General features: G+C 49.0%; 7 protein-coding genes across 7 annotated transcripts; 5 read left to right on the top strand and 2 right to left on the bottom strand.

Moving 5' to 3' along the window:
* Window positions 1-16: 16 nt before the first annotated feature.
* N7518_005880 (misato family protein) lies at window positions 17-1,745 on the top strand (the record flags this gene model as incomplete). Its single annotated transcript, XM_057186807.1, has 5 exons — window positions 17-88; window positions 138-337; window positions 387-825; window positions 892-1,412; window positions 1,484-1,745. The coding sequence occupies 5 exons, from the start codon at window positions 17-19 to the stop codon at window positions 1,743-1,745; spliced, it is 1,494 nt and encodes a 497-aa protein (XP_057038510.1).
* A 2,097-nt stretch (window positions 1,746-3,842) lies between these two features.
* Window positions 3,843-5,781, top strand: N7518_005879 (uncharacterized protein; the record flags this gene model as incomplete). Its single annotated transcript, XM_057186806.1, is given in 6 exon segments — window positions 3,843-4,353; window positions 4,426-4,450; window positions 4,465-4,607; window positions 4,658-4,882; window positions 4,929-5,168; window positions 5,219-5,781. The coding sequence occupies 6 exon segments, from the start codon at window positions 3,843-3,845 to the stop codon at window positions 5,779-5,781; spliced, it is 1,707 nt and encodes a 568-aa protein (XP_057038509.1).
* Window positions 5,782-6,575: 794 nt separating this feature from the next.
* N7518_005878 (Hsp70 family protein) lies at window positions 6,576-9,548 on the top strand (the record flags this gene model as incomplete). Its single annotated transcript, XM_057186805.1, has 1 exon — window positions 6,576-9,548. One exon carries the CDS (start codon window positions 6,576-6,578, stop codon window positions 9,546-9,548), a length of 2,973 nt encoding a protein of 990 aa, XP_057038508.1.
* A 370-nt stretch (window positions 9,549-9,918) lies between these two features.
* Window positions 9,919-10,218, bottom strand: N7518_005877 (uncharacterized protein; the record flags this gene model as incomplete). Its single annotated transcript, XM_057186804.1, has 2 exons — window positions 9,919-10,091; window positions 10,155-10,218. 2 exons carry the CDS (start codon window positions 10,216-10,218, stop codon window positions 9,919-9,921), a joined length of 237 nt encoding a protein of 78 aa, XP_057038507.1.
* Window positions 10,219-11,497: 1,279 nt separating this feature from the next.
* N7518_005876 (pseudouridine synthase PUS7) lies at window positions 11,498-13,740 on the top strand (the record flags this gene model as incomplete). The annotated part of the gene is made up of 2 exons (XM_057186803.1): window positions 11,498-11,703; window positions 11,754-13,740. The coding sequence occupies 2 exons, from the start codon at window positions 11,498-11,500 to the stop codon at window positions 13,738-13,740; spliced, it is 2,193 nt and encodes a 730-aa protein (XP_057038506.1).
* Window positions 13,741-13,998: 258 nt separating this feature from the next.
* N7518_005875 (uncharacterized protein) lies at window positions 13,999-15,189 on the bottom strand (the record flags this gene model as incomplete). The annotated part of the gene is made up of 1 exon (XM_057186802.1): window positions 13,999-15,189. One exon carries the CDS (start codon window positions 15,187-15,189, stop codon window positions 13,999-14,001), a length of 1,191 nt encoding a protein of 396 aa, XP_057038505.1.
* Window positions 15,190-17,723: 2,534 nt separating this feature from the next.
* On the top strand, window positions 17,724-19,266 carry N7518_005874 (uncharacterized protein; the record flags this gene model as incomplete). Its single annotated transcript, XM_057186801.1, has 2 exons — window positions 17,724-18,004; window positions 18,078-19,266. The coding sequence occupies 2 exons, from the start codon at window positions 17,724-17,726 to the stop codon at window positions 19,264-19,266; spliced, it is 1,470 nt and encodes a 489-aa protein (XP_057038504.1).
* Between the last annotated feature and the right edge of the window lie 179 nt (window positions 19,267-19,445).

Below are 19,445 nucleotides of genomic sequence, written 5' to 3'. Positions count from 1 at the left end.
AATTGTGTCCATCAATATGCATGAAATTGTTACACTTCAGCTTGGTCAGCGGGCTAATTATCTAGCAACACATTTTTGGAACCTGCAGGTACTGTCAACCACGATCACATATGAACTTCGGTCTGATATATATCTAGGAATCATACTTTACCTATGATGGAGAACAGTCAGATATTGATCATGATGTTCATTTTCGACCGGGTGTTGGAGCAGATGGCTCCGAAACCTACACCCCACGCACAGTAATCTATGATCTGAAGGGCGGATTTGGAACATTGCGCCGATACAACGCACTTTACGAGCTAAGTGAAGACTCCACAGCAGGTCAAGGATTATGGTATGCAAGTCAAATTGATGAACAAGTTTTTCAAACTAATGTCTGGCAGGGATGGACAAGAGATAGTCCAAAAGCAAACTCCAATTCAACCAAGTGAATATCAGAAAAGCTTGGATCTGGGCACTCAACCCCCTCGCCTGACCTCGGAGTCCGTACGCTACTGGTCAGACTACAACCGAGTGTTCTATCATCCAAGGTCTATTGTCCAGCTAAACGAATACGACCTAAACTCCCAGAACATGCCCTTTGAGGATTGGAATGTCGGGGGAGAACTATTCAAAGACCTTGATAAGGAGCATGACCTGCTGGACCGTGACCTGAGACCTCTCCTTGAAGAATGTGATCACTTGCGGGCGCTGCAACTGTTCTCCGGATCCGATGATGCTTGGGGCGGATTTGCAGCCCAGTATATGGAACGACTGAGAGATGAATTTGGAAAAAAAAGTATTTGGGTGTGGGCTATTGAGGACGGCACCAAGACACAGCGGGTGAGTCACACAGTGCCATTTTGAAGAATCGCGAGTTTGGTTGGCTAAGTTTCGAACTTTATACAGCACCACCAGTTCAAGAAGGATACGAACAAGGCCAGGTCACTTCACTCGATCTCGCAACTGGCATCGCTCTATTCTCCAATTATCGACGTTCCGCATAAGCTGCCCGGCTATATCCATGTTGATCGCCAATCAGAATGGCAGAAAACAGCCCTGATAGTCTCAGCGATTGAGACGGTCACGCTGCCTTCCCGATTGCGGCCATATCAGCATTTCGAGGCCTCTCTCGCCGGGGAAGATGGCACGCACACCATCTTCGAATTACAATCCTCCATTAATAAAATGAAAATCAATGACGGCCAAACCAAGGAAGCCTCCAATGAAGATGGGCCGACTCAAGCCGAAATTGAATTTGACATTGACTTCGCCTATGACGGGGAGTACAAAAAAGGCGCCCATGTCTTCAACCAAGTCCAAGTCACCCGCGGAGACGAACCGCAAAGGGACAGCGAGTCCACCGAGGACAGAGACATTGGGCACCGTCGCAAGATCAGGAGATACAACTCAGAGTCGATATTGCAAAAGTAGGTTTCCCATTCTACGCATTAACTTTCCATGTCTCAGCCAGGCGACTCACATTCTATACCATTAATAGATTCCACACGCCACTCCGCATGCCTATTCTTGACAGTTTCCCGCATGACATGTTCCCCACCCCCGAGACAGGTACTGGAGTAAACGTGTTTACCGCATTGACCGCCTCGACACGGACAGCTCAGAGCATCAAGGCTATCTCGGCAAGTGCCGCACGTCTAGTCTCGGTCGATGAGCGTGAGGCTTTGGTAAATGGACTAGGCGAGATTCGAGAGTACTACGAGACGGGGTGGAGTAGTGGCTCGGACGATGATGACGACTAGATAAGAGCTATCAATGGAAAGAATGACAGGGTATGTATCCGGTTTCTGGCGATAATTACCTCCCGTTACGCAGATCCAATATACGGAGTGTACAATACCACTTTGTAATTCCAAGGTTGTTCCACAGAAAAAAAGACCTAGAAGGATTCGGTGGCTTCAGGCTCACTTTGTACTTTTTCAGTGTATCACCCCACATTTTCCATGTAGCCCTCACCGTTATCTGTTCCGGTGACATGTGCGCCACTATGCATGGTTGCAAGGGAATGCGACCAGCCTCTTCATAATAATCTCACTCTCCGCAATTGAGAAGGCCGGGGACTTGTTGGGGGATACTTTTCCGAGACTGTGGTGGAGAGTTTAAGACATATATTCCCATTATGGATACGCCGCACTCCGGAGTTCAAAGATATACATATGTTCCTTGGTAATAGCCTCACGTCGCATTGCCGAACCGTGGTCGAGTCTGTCGTTCTTTATCAAAAAGAACCACAAGTATCCGTATGGAGTACATGTACATACAATATAGTTACCTTGGAAGGACTCGAACAACTAAGGGTCCTTGTTGTGTGACTACGTGTAACAATGCAAGTAATCAATGCCTACGCAGTGGGGCAGAGTATATTCTCCAAGGTATATCGCGCCATAATTCTTCTTTTTGGCAAAGAAAGATCGAGGGCGTCATCAGTCCAATTTGAAATTCAAAAATCCAATAGTCTGGACCGGGATTGTAGAGAATCCTTATGATACTGTAAGAATAGGGCAGTCCTACTAGTTACATGGGTATGTATACGTCACACGTAGGAATTGGCAGATACCAGTAAATTAATTCACAAGAAAACAAAAAGAATAGAATAGAAAGCCAAAGAGGAAAAACAAGGACAACACGTTGACATCACCAAGTCTCCATAAAAGTCCCCACCGCAGAACTTCCCATGTTTTGTTGGAGAAAATGCCAGGGCCTGTCCCACAACGGTCCACTTGGCCTGCGTTGGGCTTTTAACAGCCTATTACGAGATACTTGGGTCAGGGGCATGTCTAGGTACTTCACGCTATCGCAGGATAAACACCGATCAAACCATTTCGCGATCAGCGCCTGGGCTAGAATAATAGACCCTGACCCAAATCTAGACTGATATTCATTTCCGGCTCTCCGATTTTGATCCCCACAGCTCTAAGATTCGTGAGAACTTGTTTTATCTATACAAAGTACATAGATGTCCAGTTTGAATTTTCACTATTATTCGTGAGGTTTCGCTTCCCCACACTTTTATCTGGGCCATATGGGGTGGGCCAAACTTAAGAGTTATTCATAGCTCGGTTTCATGATGTGTATAAAAGACATTCTACTACTAGACTTTATATCATAAAGTATCAAGACAAGGAAATTAGACAAAAAAAAAAGACAAAAACAGCAGAAACTGGCAAACCCTAACCAAATATAGGTACGTACTCTATGCCGTGATGGGACATCCCAGAGCTATCTCCCGCATTGCCAAGACACAACCTACATCATCCGAGTCCATTGGCTGATCCGCTCATCGGGCTCTGAACACTTTGACTTTGTCATATTACAACTTTTTCGAGTTTGGCAAACTACACGCCAATCGCTGAGACCCTGGCAGGTTCTCATTGGCTTAACCCTTGTACCTGGTCGTCTAGTCAACCGGGCCTGTTCCGGTATGTTGTACATCTTCTTCGTTGGAAATATGGAAATATGCGGGTCGACTGCTGCATACTGGTTGTTCATGCCCGTTCTGGTTGGCGTTCGAATATGAGCGCCACTTTTATTTTTCGACTTCCTGTTTTGAGCACCCAGTATGGGGGTACCAGGTGGTCCACACTAGCCCATGGCCAACCGAACAGGAGCTATCGAGTGAGCCAACCAAACAGGAATTAAGGCCCCGAGGAAACCGAACCCCCGAGCTACATATAAGCCTGCCATGTTCTCAATCTCTCCCACCCTTTGTCCCAAAAATATTTCAATTGTTTATATTGCTTGTTTAGGAACTCTCTCGCTACGGTTCCTGTCGTCCTTCGTTCCAAGGAGCATATCAGCCCTATCTATTTCAGTACATAAGCATTCGTTTGCCAGTCAAGATGAGAGGCGTTCCGATCGTTCTGCTCTACGCCGCGACCTTGGCGTCCGGCGTAGTCATTACTCCCAAACATGTTGGTGAGCCTCGCATTGCCGTCCGCGGCGGCAGTGGTAACCATGGCGGTGGCCCTTGGTGGGGTAACCACGGAGGTCAGGGTGGTCACAGTAGCAGTGTTCCTCTAGTAGAGACCACTACTCCTGCGCCTGTCGAGACTCCTCCGCCTGTGGAGACCACCTCGTCCGAGACCGAGACGCCTACTAGTTCCCCAGTCATTCCGACAACTACTTCAGTCGTGGTTCCTACTTCTCCAGTGGTGACTCCTACTACTTCTCTGCCTGTCGAGACCTCCACCCCGTCCGAGACTGAGACGCCTACTTCCCCAGTGGTTCCGACTACTATTCCAGTGGTGGTTCCTACTACTACTCCAGCCGTGACTCTTACCTCGACTCCTTATCAGACTGGTACTCCTCCAGTTATCGTGACCACTACCTACACGACAACCACCTGTCCAGGTAAATGAAATTCTGACTATTCTATCAATTCCAATTGCTAATGAAATCAGTGACTTGGAGTACCGTTACAAGCGGCACGTCAACATATAGCCATCCCGTGACTGCGACTAGCACGATCACCGTGACATCTGTTTATACCTGCACTAAGGGGGGTTGTGCTCTGCCCACAACTACTCCCGCTCCTACAACTCCCTCTGAGTCTACTCCCCCTCCGGTTATTGTGACCACCACCTACACAACTACCACCTGCCCAGGTAAATGAAGCTCCGACTATTCTACAAATTCCAATTGCTAATGAAATCAGTGACCTGGAGTACCGTTACAAGCGGCACGTCAACATATAGCCATCCCGTGACTGCGACTAGCACGATCACCGTGACATCTGCTGTCACCTGTACTAAGGGTTGCACTCAGCCTACAACCGCTCCTGCTTCTAGCATTCCCTCTGAGACTGCTCCCTCTGTGACCGAGACTGGCACTCCTCCTCCGGTTATCGTGACCACTACCTACACGACTACCACTTGCCCAGGTAAATAAGATTCCGACTGATATCCTACAATTGCTAATAAAGTCAGTGACATGGAGCACTATCACAAGCGGCACATCAACATACACCCATCCCGTGACTGCGACTAACACGATCACCCTGACGTCTGTTGTCACCTGTACTAAGGGTTGCACTCAGCCTACAACCGCTCCCGCTTCTACCACTCCTCCCACCACACCTCTTCCCGTTTCGACCACTCCCTCTGTGACCGAGACCCCTAGTACCCCGGTTATCGTGACCATTACCTACACGACTACCACTTGCCCAGGTAAATGAAATTCCGAGTGCTTTGTCAATTGCATTTGCTAATAAAGTCAGTGACATGGAGTACTATCACAAGTGGCACATCAACATACACCCACCCCGTGACTGCGACTAACACGATCACCGTGACGTCTGTTTCCACCTGCACTGATGCTTCCACAACTCCTGTCATGGTGATTCCTCCGGCTACCGAGAGCAGTGTTCCGGCTACTGAGACAACCGTCCCGGCCACCGAGACCAGTGTTCCGGCCACCGAGTCCAGTGCTCCAGCTACTGAGTCTACTGTCCCGGCCACGGAGACCAGTGTTCCAGCTACTGAGACCTCTGTCCCGGCTACTGAGACCACGGTCCCGGCCACCGAGTCCAGTGCTCCAGCTACTGAGACCTCTGCTCCAGCTACGGAGACTAGTGTTCCAGCTACAGAGTCCAGTGTTCCAGCTACCTCAACCGGTGTTTCAGCTACTGGGTCTACTACCCCGGCACAGTCGAGTTCCATGACTTCTTCCACCTCGGCTCCCCCTGCTTCCTCTTCGCCTGTTTTCAACAGTGCTCCAGCTCTCCAGAAGTCTGCTGCGGCCATGATTCCTGGCCTGGCTCTCCTGTTTGCTCTGCTCTAATTGATCTACACGGAAGTTGATCTGTCAGATGAGATAGGATGCCATCGCTTTGGGCAGTGGCTAGCGATAAATCGGACGATAATCTCACGCAAGAAAAAAAGACACAACAAAAACATCCAAGAAATTTGTTTCTGACATATTCACTTGAAAGACGCCAGGATGGCGGTTATTAATGGGTCTCCTGACGACCTGACGCTCCTTATCCACGATTATGGAACCCTAATTATAGTTATATATATATTAGTTTGCAAATTGAAGTTTATTTGCATTAATTGTACACCCACCTTTCATCATGGTTATAAATTAACATCCACAAGTTGTCTGGTCTACAATTCAGCCCTATTTGAAATTAGGGCTATGACATAATGCGATAACGATAAGCAGTGCAAACATCAAACGTCGCCCGATGTGTTTGCATAATGACCCGTGTCCTCATCTAATAGCTCTTTAAGGCTTCAAGTTACGTTACTGCCAAGTGGCCACAGTATCCCTTTGGTCTCAGATGGCCTAATTTCGAGTCATCCTGGTTTTCCTTTTCTAAGCACCGCCCCCACCACCCACCCGCCAACCCAACACCAATCTCTGAGCTATCCCATAGCTCTCCGATCATCCATCTGGCGCAAAGCTAGCCCAAACCGCGACACACTATTCGGCAAACAGGTAGAGTGATTGAAAATCTGTCAATTTGTCTATATACGTTCAGACAAGGGTATGTTTTCCCTGTTAAAACCGCAAGAAACCCCTTCAATCGACGATTTGGCTGACTCCGGCAGCCCGGAGCCTACACATAGATAATGGCGTTCTTAAATCGCCGACAATTATCCAGCTCGCCAATGCTATCCCTCGTGGTCCTCCCATTTCTCGTATTCCTCCTCAGCTTCGCTGGGCCAGCTTCTGCCGCCGGATCGGCCGTCCTGGGCATCGACATCGGCACGGAATATTTCAAGGCTACTCTTGTGAAACCCGGCATTCCGCTTGAGATCGTCCTCACTAAAGATTCGAAGCGCAAGGAGTCCGCTGCTGTTGCTTTCAAGCCTACAAGAGAGAGCGATGCACCTTTCCCCGAACGATTCTATGGTGGTGATGCGCTCGCTCTGGCCGCTCGGTACCCGGACGACATTTATATCAACCTGAAAACTCTGTTGGGCGTTCCATTCAACGATGGCGAGGAGGAGGCAGTCAAGGATTATAGGAGCAGGTTCCCTGCGTTGAAATTGGAGGCCGCCCCCGATGGTCGCGGCTCTGTTGCTCTCCGCAGCAACCGGCTAGGCGAGGCGCAGAAGAAGGACGCCTTCTTGGTCGAGGAGATTCTGGCAATGCAGTTGAAGCAGATCAAGGCTAATGCTGATACGTTGGCCGGAAAGGGATCTGATGTTCGTGATGTAGTCATTACCTACCCTGTGTTCTACACCGCGGAGGAGAAGCGCAGCCTTGAGTTGGCGGCTGAGCTGGCAGGCTTCAAAATCCAGGCTCTTATCAGTGATGGATTGGCTGTCGGTTTGAACTACGCCACTAGCCGTACTTTCCCCAGTGTTTCTGATGGCGAGAAGCCCGAATATCACATTGTGTATGACATGGGTGCGGGATCTACGACTGCCAGTGTTTTGCGGTTCCAGAGCCGTAAGGTCAAGGATGTCGGCAAATTCAACAAGACTATCCAGGAAGTTCATGTTGTTGGAGCTGGTTGGGACAAGTCACTTGGAGGCGACTCCCTGAACGACCTCATCGTGAACGACATGGTCGCCCACTTGGTTGAGGATACGAAGCTCAAGGATAAGGTTACGCCAGCTGAAATTAAGGCGCATGGAAAGACTATGTCCAGACTCTGGAAGGATTCGGAGAAGCTTCGACAGGTTCTGAGCGCCAACACCGAGACTTCGACAAGCTTCGAGGGACTGTACGACGAGAACATCAACTTCAAGTACAAGCTGACCCGTGCCAACTTTGAGAAGATGGCTGCTGAGTATGTTGCCCGCATTGGAACCCCAGTGGAGAAGGCTTTGGCAGCGGCCGGCCTTGACTTGAGCGATATCGAATCTGTCGTGTTGCACGGTGGAGCCATTCGGACTCCGTTCGTCCAGAAGCAATTGGAAAACCTCGCTGGCTCTTCTAAGAAAATCAGAACTAACGTCAACGCGGATGAGGCGGCTGTCTTTGGTGCTGCCTTCAAGGGAGCAGCTCTGAGCCCTAATTTCCGTGTTAAGGACATTCGCACCGGTGACGCCGCTACGTACCCCATCTCCTTGAAGTGGAACTCAGATGGCAAGCAAAGAAACCAGAAGCTGTTTACAGCCACTTCCCAGGTCGGTCCTGAGAAGCAAGTCACCGTGAAGAACCTGGAGGATTTCGAATTCAGCTTCGCCCAGCATGTTTCCCAGGATGAAGAACAGCCCATCCTCAGTGTTCAGACACAGAACCTTACTGCGTCGGTTGCCAAGCTCAAGGATAACTTTGGCTGCACCACCGCAAACATTACCACGAAGTTTACGATCCGTCTCAGCCCTGTGGACGGTCTTCCCGAAGTCATGGCTGGTACCGTTAGCTGCGAGGTGGAATTTGAGAAGAAGGGAATTGTCGAAGACGTCAAGGGCTTCTTCGGCCTTGGAAAGAAGGATGAGCAGGAGCCCCTCGGCGAAGATGGAGAGCCGCGTGAATCGATCACCCTTGAGCCCGAGACGGAATCCTCCACTGCATCCTCCGCCAGTTCCAAGACCACCACCACATCCACCAAGGACTCAAAGAAGGACGCAAAGGCTACCCCTCAGGTAAAACTTGAAGTTATCCCGATCAGCTTGAAGTCTGTGACGCTTGGCACTCCGGCGCCATCAGTCGCAGAGCTCAGTCGCATCAAGGGCCGCCTCCTTGCCTTCGATGATTCGGACCGTGACCGCATCCTGCGCGAAGAGGCTCTTAATGAATTGGAATCTTTCATCTACCGCAGCCGAGACCTCGCCGAGAACGAGGAGTTCATCAATGCAGTCAAGCCAGATCAACTAGTTGTACTCTCCGAGAGAGTCTCCAAGGCCAGCGACTGGCTGTCGGAAGAGAGCGACAACGCCAAGACTGCCGATTTCCAGTCGAGGCTCGAGGACCTCAAGGCCATCGTCAACCCTGCACTGAAGCGGATGAAGGAGAGCTCTTCTCGCCCAGCCCGCGTGCAGTTGCTCAAGGACATGCTCAAGAATGCCGAGTCCATGAAGGAATTGATCAAGAACCAGATCGACAACGACGAGCAGCTCTATTCCTCTTCCCTCTCAACCTCAAGTGCCTCCTCCACCTCCACCGAGACCAGCTCATCGACCCCGGCCCCATCCGCTTCTGATGACCCTCTCGGTGATCTCGATGATCTCGATGAAGATCCATACTCCGGTACTTCGTCTTCTACCACATCTACTAAGAGTGCCGCTTCGGCCAAGCCCACAGGCCCCAAGTACTCTCTCTTCACTCCCGCCGACCTCACAGCCATCACCCAGGCCTACGAGTCCACTCAGCCCTGGCTCGAAACCCAGCTCAGTCTGCAAGAGCAACTTTCCGAGTCTGATGACCCAGCTTTGACCGTTTTGGAGGTCGACTCGCGGCTGCGTGAGTTTGAGCGCATCCTTAACCTCATGTACGAAAGAATGACTGCAAACGCCGGTCAGGCGAAGAAGAGCAGCAGCAGTGGTAAGAAGGGATCTAAAGAAAAGAAGAAGCCCGATGCCGAAAAGAGCAAGGGTAAGGGCAAGGATCAGCCCAAGAACAAGGAGGATCCCAAAGATGAGTTGTAAAATAACCATTCCCTTGTCTGTTTTTGTTATGCATTGAACATTTGTTCCCACTTTTTTCACACTTGTCTCGTACAGAGCATTTCATTCTAACGCAACCCATGTATCATGCACACACCACATCCTGGAAGATAGAAAAAGAACCACAATGGAGTTTGGGCTGAGCGTTAGCAGTTTTATTATGTTTGGTCCTCTGTTCTCTTTTATTATACAGACCCCTACTTCACAGCCAATCGCACCCTAGAGACCACTACAAATTCAGACATACAAATCAAGTAGGGCTGAAACTGTTATTGCCAGTCCTATCATCCTATCAGGAGACCACCTCAAGACTACACAATGCCAAGCGCATTAGTCCAACCTCAAAAGGTCCTTAGATCCCATCTCCGGCACCGGCACCAAGACCACCACCGGCTCCAGAACCAGCGCCGAAGCCACCTCCAAAGCCACCACCGAGGCCTCCGCCGATCGAACCGCCGCCACCGCCACCTCCGCCCACAGAGCCGCCGGAACCACCGCCGCCGCCAAGTCCGCTACCGCCAGGACCTATCATGATCACTCAATCAGAAGTGTTCGACTAAACACAGCGCCGGGTGGCTGGTGACATACCGGTAGGGGCAGCAACAGCGGCCAGAGCCAAGCTGAAGAGCGCGACGAGGAAGTTAGACTTCATTGTTTTAGATCGAGCTAATGTGCGATGACAGTCAATGATCCGCTCAATTGCAGTTCGTTGTGAACGCGAGATAGTAATGAGGCTCACCGAATGATTTTGGATAGAAGGTTGATTCTTGTAGAACTGATATCGAGAACAGCGGGCGAATACCTTCATTTTATACCTCGAGGTTCGGGTTCGGTTTCCTTCCAGAGCACAAGTCCGATCAGCCAACCTTCTCAGCTGTGATCGGAGATTGAGTGATTTCTTCGGTTTGTTGCATGCGCAGCTGTCCGGGCGTTTGATTTAGAATTAGTGCTTTCCTGGTTCTGGCGCGTATTGCCTTTACCGGCTTCTTTGTGATTGGGATTGGATGTCGTATATTTGAGTGAAGCGAGTAGAGTATTAGGAGGTGCAGCATACCTTCGAATACAATATACGCTTTGGCTCTTAAACTGGGGCATGTTTCCTTCTGTCTTGCGCTCTATTCAGCTTTCTAAGTATAGACCGCCTAGACCTCCATAAGAAATCATATATGCTTTCAAATTCGTCTGGCTACTTTGAAAAACCTCGATTCGATCTGATGTAAGCCTATGCAGCATTTCGGCTTACGCGTGGCCATTATTTTGGAGGAGAATCTATAGAATATCGGATTAACAATCTCTCACATTATAACTGCGATGACATACCGGAGTCCATGAAACAATTGGCCTCTATTATAACGTTTTCACGGACTCGAATTATCATTGTGGGCAGTTTACAAAATTCCCCGTCCACTCTAAACCTTATAACGATGGTCTCAGACTGAAATTGAGGCAATATACCTGTGCATAATGATTGTCGTCGCAATGGTCTAGTTGAGGATAGTAGTTGCATCGGGAGTGTCCATGTGCGATCATTTTTTAATAGCTCGCGACAATGGGCTCTAGCCTTAAAGTCCTTTCTGTGTATTGATGATCAATTGTTACACCACTGTTGTAACACATTAATTCCATCTGAGGCATTGAAGGTATCGGGAGTATCTTAGTTTGTATTATGACAACTATGTTTATGATCGAGTACAGTATAGAGCTAGTAGAAAATACATGGCGAGGCAGCTCTGAATGAATCTATCATTGTTGAAAGAGTCAAACGTACAATGAGGTGAATGTAGAAGTGAAGTATGAAGTTCCCATCCCAATGCGGTAAGTAGGGCTGACCCACACTTGGCCCTTCCACGCTAATCCAAATCGGTAAAGAAAAGTTCCTGAAGCTCAACCTTCTCCATCTAACCCCACTCATTACGAACGATTAACACAATATGGAGAAGCCAGATATTGTGGAATCCCCGCGCAAGCGACAGAAGACAGAAGATGTAGGGTCAACTGAGGTCGCCATCGCCGTCAATGGCGCAACTGAGGCTCCAAGCACCGCAGTCTCAGATGCGCAGGCTCTGAAGGAAGTCGAGGTCGGTATCACGGAGTTTGTGAGCAACACTGAGGGATTCTCGGGTATCCTGAAGAAGAGGTGAGCTATTCTTTACTCCACTTGAGAATTGCGCTAATAATCATGCGCAGGTACACAGATTTTATGGTCAATGAGATCATGACCACCGGCGAAGTTGTCCACCTTCGAAGCATCCATACGATCACCGAGCCCGACAACTCTGTAACTACTGTTACAGAGCGTACGCCTGCGTCAACAGTCCCAGAGGTGCAAACCCAGGCTGCAGAGCAAACCCCAGCCAAGGAAGCGGAAACACCAGCTCAGATCAAGGTCTCAGAGGAGGACCACACTCTTCTGGAGGAATACTTTGGCGCTCAAAATGCTGCCGAAATAATTGCGCTCCATAAATTCGCCATGGCTAAGCCAAAAGGTCGACCTAGTGAATTCGGCAGTGTCACCTTTGCCGTGTCTGATCGCGACCTTCGCACCAAGATCCACCAGGCCATCCGTCGCATTTTCAATTCCCAGCTAGAATCTACTACCGACGCAGATGGAAACATGTCAATCACTGCGGCAAACAACCGTTTCCAACGCGGTGCGACCGCAGGACGCGCCAACGCCCGGGTCCAGGGCCACCGGACAAACTGGGAAGAACTCGGGGGGCCATATCTGCATTTCACGATCTACAAGGAGAACAAGGACACAATGGAAGTCATCAATTACATCGCTCGCTCATTGAGGATGAACGCCAAGGCTCTCCAATTTGCTGGAACCAAGGATAGGCGGGGTGTGACCGTGCAGCGTGCCTGTGCTGTGCGCGTTCGCCTCGCTCGGCTTGTAGAAGTGAACTCGGAACTTCGCAATGCTCGTATTGGAGACTTTCAGTATCGCAAGCATGGCCTGGACCTTGGAGATTTGCAGGGAAACGAGTTCGTGATTACTCTGCGCGACGTTGAAATTCCCGGCGTGAGCATGAGCGATCCTCAGGCTGCAATTGCCAAGGCGTCCGAGGTCGTCGGTACCTCTTTGAAGAACCTCTACCAGCGGGGATACTTCAACTACTACGGTCTCCAGCGATTTGGAACCTTCGCAACCCGAACGGATACAGTCGGTGTCAAGATGCTCCAGGGAGATTTCAAGGGCGCATGCGATGCTATTCTGCAGTATGCTCCTGCATCTCTTCAGGCGGCAATGGAGGGAAAGATGTCTACTGCTAACATCAGCAATGATGACAAAGATCGCGCCATGGCCATTAATATCTTCCAGACCGGCGGTAGCGTCGCCGACGCTCTGCTAAAGATGCCGCGCAAGTTCTCCGCTGAAAACAGTCTCATCCGCCACCTCGGAAGGAGCAGCAAGGATTATTTGGGTGCGTTGCAGAGTATCCCCCGGACCCTGCGATTGATGTATGTACACGCATACCAGTCGCTTGTCTGGAACTTCGCTGCAAGTGAGCGATGGCGCCTTTATGGGGACCGGGTGGTGGAAGGCGATCTGGTCATTATCCAAGAGCACCGCGACAAAGAATCTGCCTCTGCCGTCGAGGCTGCCGAGACTGTCGATGCTGACGGTGAAATTATCGTTGTTCCTCAGGGCGAGAACAGTGCCGTTGCGGCCGAGGACATGTTCATGCGAGCGCGTGCCCTGTCGGCCGAAGAGGCAGCCAGTGGCAAATATACCATCTTTGACCTGGTGCTTCCCCAGCCTGGATATGACATTATCTACCCCGAAAACGAAATGAAGGAATTCTACCGTCGCTTCATGGAAAGCGAGCAGGGTGGTGGCCTTGATCCGTCCAACATGCGCCGCAAGTGGAAGGATATTAGCCTTAGCGGCGGCTACCGCAAGATTTTCAGCCGCATGTTGGGAGCCAACTACTCTTTCGATATTAAACTTTATTCCAAGGACGATGAGCAGTTTGTCAAGACGGATTTGCAAAATCTGCAACCTGCAAATGAGAATACCGATACCGCCATGGCCGATGAGACTGCAGCTGATAAGCTGGCCGTTGTGTTGAAATTCCAGTTGGGATCAAGCCAGTACGCCACCATGGCTCTTCGGGAATTGACGCACGGAAAGGCCACAGCCCACAAGGCTGAATTCGGTGGTGCAAGATAATCGGAATAAGAATAGGCACCAACAGTTCATTTCCACACTGCACATGGCCTCGAAATTCCCAATACCATGACAACTACGATGGTCAGGATGGCCAGGATACCATTCCAGTCCTATTCAAATACGTAGTCTGAAATACACAACTTGTACCTTACAACGAAAACTTCGGACTCACAAACTCCAGGAACCAAAAGAAACCCACGTAAAAGAAGCTCTAGACCAAGCTTAGCTTCATTATATCATATCATCTTACCGGCACCTTCAAGTTCCCCGAAACCGCCTCTCCTGCTCACCTATCGGCGACACCTCATCAAAAGTCGAGACCACAGAAACTTCATCAAAGTCCCTCTCCCTCCTCCGCCCATCCAAATCCGACACATCAGAAACAGCGCCATCATCATCATCATCATCCGAACCACCAATACCAATGCCAATACCGACCTCATCATCCGAAAAGTCCTCAAACGGCATCCTAGCCAACCGCGACGGCCCCCTCGACGATCCAACAGACGCAACCCGAGCTCTAAGGTCCTGCTCCGTAGCACTTCGCCTCTGCGCCATCGAAACAGCCACCGCAACCCCAAGCTCCGCCTCAGAATCACCAGGTCCATGGGCCATCGGCATGCGGCGCACGGAGCTTGAGTCGGGACTGGGATCGAGACTGGGCGTCCGGCCCCGACTTTCCGTCGAGGGCGAAATGCTGATAATCGGGATCCGGGGAATAGGCAGAGGCATTGATGTGGCCGCTGAGGACATAGCCGGGTTCGAGAGTGAACGTCTTGCTTCTGGTGTCGAGGATTTCGGTGATATCATTAGCTCTTGTGTTGATACTGCACTTCGATGGCCTGCTGCTATGTCGTAGGGTGGTGGCAAGGCGTTGCGTTCCTTTTCCCGGCGCCGTCGGCGGGAGAGGAAGAATAGCAGCGCTAGGATTAGAGCTAGGCCGATTACTGAGACTGGGACTGCTATGGCGATTTTCGTTGTTTTTGATGGGCCACCGGAAAAAGTGGTTGAATCGCTGTTTACTGAGGTTGTTTCTGAGGCTGTGGCTGAGGCTGAGGCTGAGATTGTGGTTGTTGTTGTGGTGGATGTGAGAGAGGATGGGAATGTACTTGACGGTGTGGTCGATGTTGATGATGGTGATGAAGTATATGATGTTGCATCCAGTACGCTGGTCGGACTGGCTTCTGAACTGATATCATTGACAGTCGATGTCTCACTTGATGCTGGGTATGTGGTCAACTCGGTGACTGAGGGCCATGAAACTGTTCCAGGAAAGATACCTGTCACTGCTGGATCTGCCCAGCTTGACGCGTCTGCAAAATTCTTGTTTTTTGAGCCGGGTGCTGTCGTGAATACAACATCCTGGCCCGCTGATGCCACCGATGAGGGGGCATATTCCGATCTATAGGAATCTGAGGTATCTGCATCGTCCAGTCCAGTGCCCAACATTGCAAATGGCAAGAATCTCAAGAATCTTGCCATAGCAGGTATGGTGGGTTGAGGTTGGATTCTTCGGGGCACTTTTGTCTTATGTGAAGGCCCCAAAGCGAAGACAAAGAACCGCCACGAAAGATAGTACAAAAGACACTGGCGCTAGAATTCTCATTCAATAACCGCTCTAGGTACCTCCCGGATATCTTTGTATAGAATAATATAATATGCCCAGATTCGAAAGAAGTTGGAAGGTAGCAAGAAATGCGAGATGCCAAAAAAGTCTTTGGAAGAGTAGAAGTGATATTCATAGATCATGCACAGCAGACCAGCCCCAGAGGGTGGGGGTAAAAGCACTGCCCTCGGGATGAGACGCTCTAACAAAGAAGCGCTTCAACATGCATTAGACTTGTCAATGAAATCTCATATTACTCTGATCCCTTCGAACTAACATGTCAGCTCCTCAAATTAAACGTCACATAATAATTTAAATAATTATCGAGATGTACAAATCATCGAAACCTCATTTTCCATGAGGCTTAGAGATGCTCACAGTCTATTTTTACGACAGTCTGCGCTAATATGGGGCCACGTAGGATCAACCCTAACTAGGGAGTTCGTAAGTTGTCTAACGTTTTATGGGGCACTTTATTATTGGATCATTATGCTTTGACGCCAATGCTGACAGTAGTTCAATGAGCCAATAGTAAGTGCCCATCTTAACAAGGAGTAAGATGAGAGTACAGCCTCCATTTCTGCTTTCAGTGCCATAATGTACATAAAATGATACAAATGCGTGGGCTATAACTCAACTATCCGGCTTCGAATTATTCGCACTCATTCACCCCCTCGCTCTGTTGAATCCGCTCGGGCAAATCTGTCGTCTCGACACCCCTCGCACTTGCAACCCGCCAGATGATCTACTGTGACGGACTTCACCGGTCTGGCTGTACTTGACAGTTTGATAGCCCCCCGACGGCGGAGATAAGCCTACAGGACACGTGCGGGGCGTGTCTCTGCTTCGTCAATCCCCTTCCGAGCGCTCCAGGGCTGGGTACGGGGGGTCGGGCGGTCAAGGGGGGAAAGGGGGGGGGGGGGCGGGAGGAGGGTGTGACAAGCCAGGTCTTGCAAAGAAGAGTGCATTTAATTCAGAATGACTAAGATGAGGGGAGAAAGAAGAAGCAAGTTGTAAAGTGGGAGACAGCCAGTTCTTATAGCTGACCACTTTGTAAACAATGCAAACAAGTAAAGAAACAAACAAGCAAACGTTGCGATTGTAACAGAGGGTCGTGCGGCTGAAAAGCCTATTGTCAATCAGTAATCATGAATATAGATACTTGAAATAGCCATCTCGAGAGGCTTTTCGTTAAGTACTTTACCTAAGAGCCCAGGCACGACCCAGCTCTGCTAATGTCGTAGCCATATGCCAACAAAACAAGAATATCAGACAAAAAATTGCTTGGTTATATTCTATCTTTCCAGCTAGGTGCTAGAATGATCTGGTGGAGCAAGTCCACCGAGGAGAGACATGCCCCTTTTGTGACGTGCGTCTTGCAAGATAGAAGAGTGCATTAAATTTAGAATAACTAAGATAGGGAGAGAAAGAAGAAGCAAGTTACAAAGTGGGAGACAGCTAGTTCTTATAACTGAGTCCTGACCGCTTTGTAAACAATGCAAACTTCTATCTAGCAAACAAGCAATCAAGTAAATAGGCAAACAGTAAGCGAGTGCAAGCAAACATGAAGCATGTGATAGCGATCCATGTGGATCGTGACACCTTCACTGAAACGAAGGAGGGTACAGGATAAAATCCAAAAGAAAAAAAAAGAGAGAGAGGTGACTTCGAAGTGAGGGGAGAGTGAGAGCAGGATCGATCAGAAAATCGAGATCAGTGTCAGGGAATTATTGTTGTATTGAATATAATATGTACTATCACAATCCCAATGTCCATCCTATTTATACCTTTCTGGCAGGGAAAAGAAATCATCTAGATCTACGGAGTACTCCGTATATAATTCGTAGATATCAGGGTTGGGACCACAATACTAAAATTAGATCAATGATCAACCCAATAATATAAGATGGAAGGTGATACATAATTCGAAATCTGCGAATTTTACTAGCCTAAATGAGATATAATCATAGGATGCATGAAACTATAATGTCTTGATCCATATCCTTTCTGTTGCTCAACAACATAGGTATGAGATAACTATTACGATGTAATAAGTGACTGTATAGTTCTTTTGTCAGTCGCGGAAGTCGCGGAAGTCGCGGAAGATAGCAGAAAATTGGACACAGAGCAGTATAAACATTATGTGCAAAGATTACTAGAATCCTATAAAGACCTTCAAACCTTCAAACACTATCTTCTCCCTCTAAATACGGAGTACTTAATGTGGATATGATCTCCTGGAGCTCCGGGCCAACCGCTTGGCTTAGTCAGCGGTGGCAACTTCAGGTTCCAAGAAGTCCCCGCATTTGGAACGTTGGGGATATCCAAGAAGGGAATTCTGTTGTTCTTTTTCCTATCTCAGCTTCTCTCTTTGGCGATGGAGATGAAGGGGAATATTCGTACTGGCTCCGATGGCTCTCATTCCAGCCTGTCGCTCCCTCACCCCGGAGGATATCAGGCCACAGAAAAGCGCAGACTATTACTGATTTATATCCATGGCTTTATGGGATCAGAAGCGAGCTTTCATGACCTGCCGCTACATGTTCATGATTTGTTAACAGCCTCGTTGGATGAGTCACACGTGGTGTTTACCCGCATGTATCCGAGATACAAATCTCAAGGCGAGATACAAACAGCCGTGGATCAGTTTAGTGCCTGGTATGTGCCGACACAGAAAACCCGTTCTTACTTGATTCTTAACTGGGTACACAGCTAATGGAGGCACTTGTAGGCTATCGCCACATGAGGCAGATGACCTGGATGTCATCTTGCTGGGACATAGTCTCGGTGGAATCCTAGCTGCAGACGTTGTCCTCTTACAGCAAGATGGGCACCCAAAGCATCGGATTTTAGGCTTAGTAGGATTTGATGTTCCCTTTTTGGGGATCCATCCTCGTGTAATAGCAACAGGAACCATGAGCTTGATGCCTCAGAAAGACGCGGCAGATGAAGAGAAGCTTGCGCGAGAACAAGAGTCTCTGGGCTTGGAACCGGCATTCAAGTCCGCCCATTTCAGCCCCAACTTTGACCCACCATTCAAGAATGATGTGCGTCTGGTCGACCGAGGCTTTCTCAGTGGTGTTTTGCATTTTGTCAACAAAAACACTGATCATCTCTCACGATCTATCTTTGATCGAGTCGTATCACCCTTCAAATTTGCTGGTTGTGTCAATAATTACTCTGAACTTCGTCGGCGATACGGGCACTTGATGGAGCTAGAAGCTGAGTCCAGTCCTTGGAGAGTACGATTTGTCAATTACTATACCGCGAGCACTGGGCGCAAGCCACGACCACCCAAGCCAAAAGCCGAAAAGAAAGCCAAAAAGTCTAAAAAGGAAGACAAGGAGTCCGCAAGAGAGGGTGGAATTGCCATGGATGAATCTGCAACGAAAATACATTCGCACGAACACTCAGATACGCCAAGTGGCTCTGAACAAACCGATGTAACCACCGCCATGAGCAACATGGCAATCGACACCAAGCCCTTGAAGTCCACCACTTCTCATTCTTCCCTGGCAACCGAGAAGGCCGACGATAACAACAGTACTCCGCTGGCGGATCACACAAGTACCGCAGCGTCTGCCTCAACCTCAACCGACCAGATAGAGAGCCAGTCTCTCTCAGAAAGCATTTCTCTCTCAACTGAAAATGGCTCTATCACAACAACGGAGTCCACAGACCCTAATAAACAACACCTCCGCAAGTTCATACTCTTACCGTCACATCATTGGAAGTACAACGATAACTCCCATTGGGTGCCGATATTAATGGAGGACATGGACGAAGTCATGGCACATCAGTCTATGTTTATTCCACGTGGTGCAAACTACGATCACCTCGTTGGAGATACCGTTGGGCTAATTGAGCAATGGATTGAGAACGATCTCAGTCGACGATATCTCCAAGAAAGTCTTGACTGAAGAATTTTGTTAAGCAATCCTGACCCGGCTAGTCATTCAACTATGCAAATACATACCTAGATATACTTAGTAGATTATTTTTTCCTATCAAGCCAATTCTTCAGCTCCGAAGAGGTCACTAACGCATTTATTCCTAATTATCATCCCACCCTCAACTATCCGGCAGAACATATATTCTG

The sequence above is a fragment of the Penicillium psychrosexuale genome, assembly GCF_028828465.1.
Source record: "Penicillium psychrosexuale strain IBT 29551 chromosome Unknown utg000004l, whole genome shotgun sequence".
Taxonomy (NCBI): Eukaryota; Fungi; Ascomycota; class Eurotiomycetes; order Eurotiales; family Aspergillaceae; genus Penicillium; species Penicillium psychrosexuale.
Note: the sequence above shows the minus strand (reverse complement) of the source record. Positions and strands in the feature narration are given on the sequence as shown.